This window comes from Anneissia japonica, unplaced genomic scaffold, assembly GCF_011630105.1.
Source record: "Anneissia japonica isolate Jap-2015-1 unplaced genomic scaffold, ASM1163010v1 scaffold718_len1063573_cov188, whole genome shotgun sequence".
Taxonomy (NCBI): domain Eukaryota; kingdom Metazoa; phylum Echinodermata; class Crinoidea; order Comatulida; family Comatulidae; genus Anneissia; species Anneissia japonica.
Window position 1 is genome coordinate 799102 of NW_022727435.1, and position 12394 is coordinate 811495.

General features: G+C 34.8%; 1 protein-coding gene across 1 annotated transcript in view; it reads left to right on the forward strand.

The window, feature by feature from the left end:
- The first annotated feature begins 2589 nt into the window (after positions 1–2589).
- Positions 2590–12394, forward strand: part of LOC117113719 (potassium channel subfamily K member 9-like) — a 21238-nt gene continuing 11433 nt past the window's right edge. The window contains exon 1 of the mRNA XM_033257147.1: positions 2590–3223. Coding sequence (XP_033113038.1) covers positions 2941–3223 — 283 coding nt within the window. The 5' untranslated portion in view covers positions 2590–2940. The remainder of the gene's footprint in view (positions 3224–12394) is intronic.

The window sequence follows — 12394 nt, forward strand, 5'->3', positions numbered from 1 at the left end:
TAATAATAATAATAATAATAATAATAACTGTCTCTTATACACATCTAGATGTGTATAAGAGACAGTATATATATAGGCCTGTGTGTGTATTAATGTATATTGAATTAACCATAATTATAAGTCCAAAATAATACCAATCGGGGTAATATTAAATAAAAATTATATCAGTAATCATAAAAATTTAATTGATAATATCAGTAATAATAATAACGACAATTGTTAACAAAATAGGCCTATACGTTTTTTTGAATTTATTTTTGATAGACAAATAAATAGCTTTAGCAAAACGGAGAACTGTTGTAGTTATTGTATTGTAATAATGTGTGGAAATGTCAAATCTACTTTAATAGCCTCATATCAATTAATCTGTATATAATACACTCACAAATGTTATGATTTACAAATTAATGATCGATGCGTGAATCACTTAAGATGCTATTTACTGCGTCAATACTATTTCCAGAGGTCTTTTGAGATACTGTAGTGTGACGTAGTACAAATATGACGAAAGAACCTGTTTGCGTATTGCTGTTTGCTATCATGGTAAATGCATTATTTTACAATAACAAGGTAAATAATGATAACAATGATGATTATCTGGGTAATAATTTAATACAAATGATGATGAATGATAATTAGTAGATATCAAGAACGTCTATTCATTCCAGTGGTGACTCCAGAAATCTGTGTTTGTAGCCTATCGTCTAAACTTTAAACTGCTTCTCAGCATATCACACCAACATTTCGAACTCCGACATGAATCGAGTGGACAGCTTTTTAGTTATTTGGGTTAATATTAAGTGCTAGTTTCTTGTTTTCCGACAAATTTAGTGAGTCTGATCCAACGGGCCCTCTGAGAGTCCCGGAATAAAATCCCTGTTGGGATTCATGAGCAGATATTGTATGGCTTAGGATGGCCAAAAATTAGGGATTGACAATTCGCAATCACAATAACTGTGTTTGGATTAGCAACCTAATATTTTTGATCCGAAGACCTCGTCGTGGCGTCGGGGGTCCATGCTTGTCCAACGCCTCTCCAACGAATACCTTCATTGTCTCATTCCACACTCTATGCTTTCCCAGAATTAATTTATATTAAGTAATTATTTTCCATGAAGTAGGTGTGCCACCTAAAGTTGTCTGTTTTCTCTCACCGTTGCTAACTCAGTATAGGCTACTTCTCAACTTTTTGTTATGTTTTGGTCTTTCTCCCGCAACACATCTCGAATTCACATTCATCCTATCATTTCGTTCAGTGTCGTAATCCATGGAGGAAGCTTTCCTCTATGCGTAATACAAACGTTTGCTCTTATTTTGTTATTAAGCCATTATTAGGCAGATATGATCTTAAATACTGCAACGTGAATATCATGTAACAAAATTATTTATCATATGACTGTATCATGTGACCGAGATTCGCATTGACATTCAGATTAAAGTGCAATTGGTTGGGAGAAGTCATAGCTTGGTCATCAATATTCAAGACGAAACAATTCTTAATACATCGTCATCAAATGCTGATTCAATGATTCTTTATTGTCTCTCGTTTACAGAAGAACATTATTATTCACTCTTTATTAAGACATCATTTACAAACAATGTAAGTAAATTAATAATAATATTAATAATAACTTGATGGTATTGACACATTCATTCATATAACAATTATAATATAAACATAATAGGCCTATTTATAATAAATAATATGCAAGTCAACTGTGACGTCATCATTTTAAAGCTTAAAAACCCGTTTACTTCCATAGAGAAAATTTATTTAGGTAAACCAATGCTTACTTAAAGAAATTTTCTCTATGGAATATACCGTATATTGGAAACCAGATGAAACTATTTAGCCATTTAACCTGTTTACTATCACACCGTTGGCGACCACGCACGAAGTTTACAACCAAGTGTCCTATGCTGAAAAATAGAAGCCTTACAAGCGTTATTTGATTCGAAAAAGTTGCCTTCAGTTCTTGTGGGACTTCCAGGATTTTTTCCGGAAAATAACGGAATTTTTTGGCTTCAATTTTCCAACAGCGCGCCTCAAAACTTGAAAATAATTGTATGATAATGATGATTACAATAATAATTCATAATAATAATAATAATAATGATAATAATAATAATAATAATAATAATAATAATAATAATAATAATAATAATAATAATAATAATAATAATAATAATAATAATAATAATAATAATAATAATGATGATGATGATGATGATAAGGATGATGATGATGGAATAATGCCGACGGAGCTCTGATGGTGATTGAAGATAATGATAACGTATATCTTCTCCAATACTTTATTGATCGGATCATGCCTCTGTCATGTCTTCGCCTCAAGCAATTAGCTTTTGCTCTGTTACACCCATGGTTCACAAGAAGACATGATCTACACATATTTACTGTTTTCAAGCGCCACTCTTCATTAAAAAATGACAATACAGCATAGCGTGGCGGATGGTGACGATGATGAGAATCACTTTCATTTCAAGTTTGTCTCCCTCGCTTGATATTTTCAGTTTTGTTTATCAAGCTCATCTCCGAAATTATAAGCTCTGTTGGTGGGAACGAACAATGAAACATTGAGCTTCTTGAATACAATATTATGTTTAGTGAAAATATACCGGTACTAGCAACGATTCTGTTCGTTTAACGCCGTCTTGCTATTTACATTATACATTTAGGATTGCTTAATAATTATGCTGATTTGCATACGAAAAGGACGCATGCGCTTTGTAAATTCGTTCTTTGCTTGGCATTATAGAGACTTCAGCCACACAGTGATGATCGCTACGATGAGATCAATAGAAGAGGAAACTAAGAGATAAGATTTTTTTTAGCATGTTGGATGTGACCAGGCTTTACTGCTGTGGGGACAAGTAGACTACGTGTAATTTCAACATGCTGCTGAGAGGCAGGCGAGGAAGATGAAAAAGCAAAATTTTAGGACCCTTTTCTTGATCATAGCCACTTTCATGTATTTGTTATTTGGTGCTGCCGTTTTTGATGCGATGGAAGCAAAGAAGGAAGAGCATATGAACGACAGCTTGTCTAGACGAGAGGAACATATTAAACACAAATATAATGTGTCTGATGAGGATATGGCCAACTTGACTACGATTATATTACTTCTCAAGCCCCACAGGGCTGGTGTACAATGGAAATTCGCTGGATCATTCTACTTTTGTATGACAGTTATAACAACAATAGGTAAGATACCGGTACTAAATTGAATATGGTAGGCCTATTATATGAATATCGTTGATGGTAGGCCTAAGATAGACCAATGGTTATTATAACTGTAAAAGTGTAGCCTTTAATTTAAGTGTCTAACGGGAAACCGACTCATGGAGGTAGGTTTACCATTATATTTGCTACATACACCTTCAAAGTCAAAACAATCGCCTTTTCAAACGAATTAAGTAACTCCTATCTACCGCCTTCCTCCTCCCAATCAAATGCCACCACCTATAATTGCATACAATCGTGACGTAGCAAACATGACATAACAGAAAAAAAAAATAAAACCTCCTTTACAAATAGTACTACACTACCGCCACTACTACCACCACCACCAGGGAGGTATTCACTATCACTAGTGCCACGCCACCTCTTACAAGTTAGAAGGCATCTTGCTCGAATTCCTCGTTCGATTATATTTTTATCTAGGCCTATGTTTTTGGTTAGAAAAATACCCTTTTAACATGATATTGCATGTCTATTAACACCTTGTTTTAGTAGGCTCCAACACTACTAATAGTACTTCTACTGCTGCTGCTGCTACTACTACTGCACTACTACTACTGACACTACTAGGCCTACTGCTGCTACACAAAACTTGCGCGATCTGAGCGCTGCGCCGGGATGCTTGCCCACACCATGGCGTTATAAAATTAATTTAAATCTAATTTTATAGCTCCATGCCCACACTACCAACTGCGTTTGTCTGATTGTTTCTCAGAAATTATGATATAGGCTAATCCCTATATTTTCTTTATGTTTAACATTATTACTATTTTAATTAAATGGTTTTAAAAGTGGAATGCAAGCTGTGATAACTATTGATTACATCACATGCCTTCGATGTTACTATATTATTGAATGTACATTTCTAGTGTTTAAAGAATGCACTAAGTACACAGAGCAGTTGAACTTAATTAGTTTGATCGTCATTTCTTGGCTTGATTGATTGCTTTTCTCTCGGGATAGCAGATATTGTGTGTGACACATCCTGGAGACGCTTTGTTTCATAAATGTATAATTTCCCTGGATGTTTACAATAATATTACACTACGTGAGGATCAATCGCTAGTATGCTTCTCAATAGGACGGAGTTCGATCTTGGAGGGTGAATTTTTCAAGCGCTATGGATTTACGCTCGACTCGTACATTTTTGGAAACAATCTACAAAATTACCTATGTCTGGAGGTTGCTGCATGAGGCGTTTGCCAACCTGTTGTAGAATATTAAGCCTCGTGGAAATAGGCCTGCCAAATTTCTGAGACAGAGTACACAGGCATAACGTTGATGATGAGCAGCGCAAAACACATCGAAAATACGCAAATCAGTTACACGTTATAGCCCCTATACCTATTCTCCTGTTTATGTCAAAATATGGCGAATAATATGTACAATATTATGAATATTATTTGTTGTTGGAACTGTAATGAAAATAGTCTACAATCAAAGGTGAGATCGTTTTACGAGTAGCTTAACAAAGGACTGACTTAACTATTTCTCATCTACGCGTAATAACAACAGTGGGCGTGCGGCCACGGATAATATTAAAGATGTAAACCACGGACCGTAATGATTCGACAATTAGTCCTACGGCACCAACATGTTTGCCTATATTTCTTCTGCCTGCTCATTACTTGATTGGTGATATTATTACGATTAGGAATAGAAAATCGACAGATCTCAATGAATTTCATATATTTACATATATATTTTTATAATTTTGTATAGGCCTATAGGATAATAGGGGCCTATATTTTTTGTTGTCGAGCTGAAGATGTATCAAGACGTGTTTTATATTGATTTGGCCACGATATTTTGAATGACTTGGCGTTCACTGTTAGTGTTAATAGCTTGTTGGGAACCCACTAGGGAAAGGACATAATTGTCGGAAAGGTGAGAGAGTATCAACGTGTAACAGCTGTTATATGGGAGACAAACATTAAATTTGCTATTATCCAATGCTGCTGCTCAGTGCAGCACTGTACCTAAAACCAAGAGGAGGATGTCTTCGATTCGTGTTAGATTTTATGCTAACTAGCGCTGATTTCTTGTTTACACAGTTCCTCACGCTAGTAGATCACATTAGCGTTCTTTTGTGTTTGCTCATTATAGTAAAACGCTTTATAAATCATCAAGTCATAATATTTTCTTGATCGGAGATTGGTTTGCACTGTCTTTCTGGCTGTATACTACAGCATTTCGTTAACGAAATTTTCGTTAGCCAGTTAATTTCGTGTTGTAGGCCTACTGAACTGTGCTGTGTGAATGCAATGGGAATATGTTCTTCTTTTTGGCATGTACATGTCTGGTTTAGCCTATCTATTTGGTTGTGTACTTGCGCGATCAAGAATTTGTTTCACTCGTTCAGATCGGGGTTCAGATATTGCTGACAACTGGTTGCTCTCCGGACAACGAAGTTGCTGCAGTCTTAAGAAATCGTAATCCACTAGGAAACAATGTAACCATAGAAAACAAACAAGCATATGAATGGATCGTAGGACATGCTAGACAAAAGCAGTACGTTGCGTTTTTGTCACCAGCCTATCATTCCCTTTCTTTGCGACAATTTCCAATTCCTTAATCTTGTGCACATGTCACCGAATGACCTTTATCCCCTGCGGGGGTGTTAGGTGTTAGCATACCTGGTTCCCTAGCAGCAGAAACGACTGCTATCAAATATGTCGATGATGACGTCGGCAATGATGATGAGGATGATGATGTCATAATTTAGTAGTTAGGAAAATAAAGAGGAAGAATAATAATTTTGGATCAGATTTGTTGAACAATCTTTCAGGCATTTCACATTGATTGGGGGTAAATTTATAACAAGAGGGCCTACAGTAATGCTTAAGCATATGCAGGTCATACAGTACATTGTATTGAGGGTGGTAGACTATAGCTGCTAGCACCTCCCTGGTGTGGTTTATGTCCATAGATTGTGGAGGGGATGACACCAAATCGTTATTACTGTATTAGGCCTGATCTTGTAGTGAAGTAGCTAGGTGGTTAAGATGCTTGGCTTTCTCTTCTGATATAACTTTTTCCTTCATTAATTATTCAGCTACATTTGACACCTGATAACGAGAATTAGTTTAAAGAGCATCATTCACATCTTGTAACATATCTCGCTGTTGGATGAGAGAGAATTTCCATAATAACACATCTGAAGTGTAGATAATATGGGAGTATTGACGGCCGATAAAATTAGCATGTTAGGAATATACCTTTTTTGAGTTTGCAACTTGTCGTTGCTACTGTCACATACGAATAATACAATATCACTGCAATATGTTAAATGTAAACCAGATGACAATCTACATCTTGCAACCCCATGTGAACTTGTGATCACAGCGAATGAGCGTCAACGTTAAAGACTAATTATATGAACTCTGTTTGATAGATTAATCCCTGACCATACCGAACAATCTATACTTAGCAGACGAATTATTGATAGTTTCCTTTGGAAATTAACAGAAATAAAATATAATTTATGTTTGTGAAAATTAGCTTACTGAGCTTGGGCATATTAACATATTTCAGAATCAGTAATTTACTATTGCTTCAATCACTACTACTATAGGCTTACTGCTACTAACTACTACTTCTACTTTCACCGCTGCTGCCACCACCACCAACATCTCTACAATGCATCCATTATGTTCCACACGCCGTACTATACATTCTTCAATAATCTTCAAGCAAAAAGAAGCTATGCTTCAAACCAAGGGCATCCTGAACATTTCTTTAATCAGTTTATATTGAGATACAAAATTTAGTTTTGTGGCCGATTATGATTATTCAAATAGAAACAATAAATGGCAGTCTAGGCTAAATGATATTCTAAGAAAATGTAGTCCATGCATCCCCACGATGCGTCGCATTCACAAATTTTCACACATCTCCACGCATCTTCACGTCGTGTAAACCTATATTTAGCATTTGAATTCATAATCAGTGCTTCAAGGCATTTATTTCGTTATCGTTGCATTAACTGATTGTCACAATGTAATCACAATCGGAAATTGTTTATGATGCGGTGTGGACGTAGCAATGGCCAATATACTGGTAGTTAGTCTACTCATGGAAGAATTAGTGTAGTTCTTCCATACCGTAGTCTACTGAAAAAACGGAGCGGTGATTCCAAGGTCTTTGTTCGAGCTGGGCTTAAATGTCAGATTTATCTGAAAATCATAAACAGCCCAAATTTCCAAGTACCATAAAGAAACTGGGTGATCAGATTTTGGATTGGATAATATTCGTCAGCCATATGTAGATTTTTTTTGTTGTAAAAACGACAGAATTGTAATATTGTAATATTTTAATATTGTAATATTGTAATATTGTAATATTGTAATTGTAATATTGTATAGGCCTATTGTATTGTTAGGGTTATACGATTTTGGTTCTTTCGTTAGACTTGTAGCGATTTGTTTATACATGACAAGGAATATATTAAGCACGACTACGGTATTATTTCCCGAGGAAGGATCTTCTAGAGAAGCTGGTCATCCAAACTTTTCTGTAAAAACAATCTGGTTCATCATTATTCTACTAGGCAAAGATACCATTATCATCTTCTTTTTACTAGACTTACTTAACCATGGCTCTGGGACGAACTACCAAATGATCTTACCAATTTTAAGTCTCTGTATGTATTTAATTATTCTGCCTGTAAAAAACATTTCTTGCAATTCCCGTGATCTTTTTTCGCCCTTACCTGCTTGACCCACTTAAAGCTTCTGTATAATTGTAAAATATTATATCCATTATTTTTCTTACATTTTTCTCGTGTTTAACCTCGGGAACCTATTATTTCAAAGTTTTAACCCTTGTTGGCTTCGTCACTTGTTCTTATTATGGTATTTAGGCCTACATTATATTTTGTTATTACTTAGTAATGATATTTTTGTTAAGTCTATACCGGTACTCATTTCATCTGTACAATAACATTTGAACAATCTAAAGAATTGGACCAAGAGTATGCGGATTGTTTGCTTTAATTTTTTCTGTATTGGGATATGAAAATGAAAAAAAAGTCCAGTAGTTTGAAACCTGGCGTTGTTGATGGCATGATCTTTCTTAGTTGATTTTGACGTATAGTACCATCAGCAAACAGGCTATAGCCTTGAAGACAAACTAGGAGACGCCCTCAAGACAAAGCTCGTATACAACAATGCACATATTCACTGGATACACGACATCACAGACCCTATGACAACATTAACAGCAAAGATTTGTAAAATTAAGAACTCGGATGCGACACGACACACAACGAACAAGGATAGTCAATGTATGTGTGCTGTAACTTTGAGATCCCCGAGTCCTTGGTTCAATTCCATCCACACTCTCCTTGGATTTCATTTGAAGTGTTAAAATACAAGTTACCATGCAAAATAGCGCACTGTGAACTTAACGCTCCTTGTTTCGTGAGCATTCAACTCACTTATTAAAGGGGGAATTGTTTACCTTTAATTACCAATTTGTATACCAGTTCTGCATGTCTGAATTGTGAATATGGCTATATAGAAAATATCAAAAACTGATATCGAAATCATTCACAGTCTGTGTGCGAATTTTATGTATACAGTACGTGCGTAATGTACGGTAACCTTTTTAACTTTACTGCACATGAGGTGGAAGGCGTTGATTTTGTCGTCTATAACGAAATGTTCAATTGCTCTTTTTGCCCCGGTGTAATGACCAATCAGCAGGCTATCTTCAGACTATATCTTTGTGATTTATCAAATATACTTATTCAGCACTTATATATCTGTCTCTTATACACATCTAGATGTGTATAAGAGACAGGTAATGATATCATTAATAATACAGGTAATGGACTTATTATTACAGGTCTCCATTATGGTCTTTAGCAGCTTTGGGGTAACAATGATTTGTTAATTTGGGACGACAGAAAGTGGTCTTTTGTTGGAGGGGTTTTTAATAAGAGGGAGACCTGTATTTAAATTTGTTATTATTATCATTTAATTGCCATTAAAAATGTTATGTTAATAAAATTTTAAAAGTTGATGTTTATAAGTCGGATAATGTTGCCTTCGTTGTTTGTACATGCTGTAACACGCACATGTCAACATCGAAGAGCACAATTTACCTTCCTGTTAGGCTAAATTAAGTAGGCCTGTATTTATCTGTCGCTATTTTATCATTACCATCATGTGTTACACACACCTGCACATACAGACCTACGGGCGACTGGGCTACAATGCATACAATGAATTAAGACGTCACTATGTTACGGTATGGGTCGGTGTGACGCAGTGGTTGCAGTTTGGGGTGGTTAGGGGAATCCTTAGTTTGCGTGCGCCCTTAGTAATAGACACTTACCGCAAATTGTCTCTCTTTAATCTAGGTTTATGAATACCAAGTAACATAGAATGTGGACGCGTTGGAATAGATTATTCTTGTTCTGAATTTTAGCTTCGCGACTAGAATATTCACGGAGTGAGGAAATTCTACCTGGTATATTCAATGCTGATGTATCCAATAATTATAGTATGTAGGCCTATTGAAAATACTTTTGAAGATTTCGTGTCACGTATCAAGCTACGAGCAAACCCTCGCATAAATCTATACTTCGCTGCTATTAAAGTATGATAGGCCTAGATATATGCATTAATTCAACTCACTATTAGGCAGAATAGTATGTCAAACTTGGATTATGTTTGTATACTGTATTTGACAGCAGGTACCTTCAACACAAATACACACTAAAACTAAAATAAATACTGTATGGTATTGAGAATTTAAAGAGACTTACAGTGAATGCGAAGCAAAATTAAATATTATATGGCTGTATATGAGAGCTGTGCAGATGTTCTTAGGAATAGAGTATGGCGACACTCAACGGAATAGCCTATAAAACAATACCTGTTAAATAGAAAAGTCTGAATAATCAGAATATAGCTTATGCATATACCGTGCCCAATCTTATAGTTTGTAAAAGTACACCGTAGCATATTATAATAATGATGCTTAGGCCTATAGTAATAATATTATATAATATTAAATATTAAATGATGATGATGATGATGAACTTAATAATAATAACTGATTATAATAATGATGATGGTGATGATAATAATGATAATATAATTATCTATTATGTTGATTAGGCCTATGTTTTTATTGTTATTGTTGATAATTATGATTATATTTATATTGATGTTAGGATGGAATGATAATGGCGACGTGGTGATGATGATAACGATAAGAGGACGAGGATGATGATAAGGATATCGATATTGATAATGCTAATTATAACAAACGAAAGTGTGTTTTTAAAATTTTTTCAGTTGAACTTAATTTAAATCAATCGTTTTTCATCCTTCTTATTGTGGTACATCAACATTGTATTAGTTGTGATGAATAACGTTTTGTCTGTTAAAACTATAGGACTGATTGCAATGCATGTACGTTAATTACCATGCCAAAGCTTAATTCAAAGTGAAATTCTGAATGAAAGGCTATTTTGAGAGGCATTATAATAACCGTAATGTTGATGATAGAAACATCAATAACAATTATGCTAGTCACAAAATGGAAAGCATACTGATTGGATACTGATTATATGAATAACATCATTGGAGGTGATGTTATTCAGCGACAATGTTTGGACATTTTGTATGGGCTACCCATTACCATGACGTACGTAAACTCAAACGAAATTCCAACGATTCGTAAACGCAATTACTATCATTTACTGTACCTCAAAATACAGTTTGGTTTTCAATTCATCGTGACGGATTGTGGATTAGATCTGGATTACAAAATTGCGCGATGATAATGTTACTGTCATTTTGAAATACAAACAGGGAATAGGCCACAGTGCCCTTCCTTCACAACTCTTCGCAAAACCTTCGCCACACCGATCTTCAGTAGCTTTTTCTATATAGGTCTAGATATAAAGTATTAAAACTGGCTAAAGATCCACCGGCGTGTTTTATTATTATGCTGATTATTTCCGACAGCTTATGTATATTTCATTATTTATTTTGGATGGATGTTAATGTAAGTGTTTCTGATGGCGGAATATTAATGTCATGCACATATCCTCATGCTAATGCAACGAACATTGCATGTGTGTTAATTCTCAGATTAGTGCTGAAATCGAGAAATTAATGTTAATACTTGTTAATGTCGCTGAGTTATCATTTTATGTTGACGTGGGTGTAGCGAACACTAGTAATGAAAAGAGGAAAGTACAATGTTTAACTTTTGATCCCTTTGCATGGTTTTCATTCAATATTTTCAGCTGCCTTTTTTCAATATATGTCATTCGTAATTAAATGCACATCTAAAATACTTTCGAACCGTTTTTCAATACTGGCTGTTCATCAAAGTAGACATCTAGAAATATCAACTACATTTTATATTGTGATAGTTGCTAATTTAAAATATTATATAGGAACTTACATTCAATGGTCAGTGGCTATTTTCTTACACTGCGATAGCACAATGCGTCTGTCCCCATGTCTGTATATAATATACGGTAACAGTAATAACATTATTATTATTATTAATAATATTATTATAAATCTTTGAATCTACCTATTGTTGCCCAACCTCAAACCAGAGTGGTTAAAGAGCAAGATACAGCATTATCATTCTCTCTAATAAATTTAATACAGTACAGTAATCTTGTCGATTGCATTAAAGAAAATGTGTAAGCCTATGTTATGTGTCTTTGTATAGAAGTTTGAAGTAGAGTACCGTAGATTACCCAAAATAATGAAAATGGGAAAAACCACGTAATACAGAACCTTAGCCAATTGGCGCTTCTGAGTAACCGGTATAAACATTTGGAATGACGGTCTTTGCAACCTCTTTATTTAGATCAATTCCATCTCCTGATATTTTATTTAGGTCTATTTGTTGTTATGTATCTCAGTATGCCTCGATTGTGTTTACCCACACGTAGTTCAGATCCCTATTAACCCTGTCCTGAGTTTAATGTTCACTATCATTCTGTTTTAAAAATAAAGAACAGGCATATTTGGTCTCAAAGGTTTTGCCCTAATACTAAATAAGGTGTTCAATGAACGTAGAAAAAATAGTACTCGGATTAATAAATAACGGGATAAATAATAAGCATTTACCTCCACCGAAACTTGATACATGTAT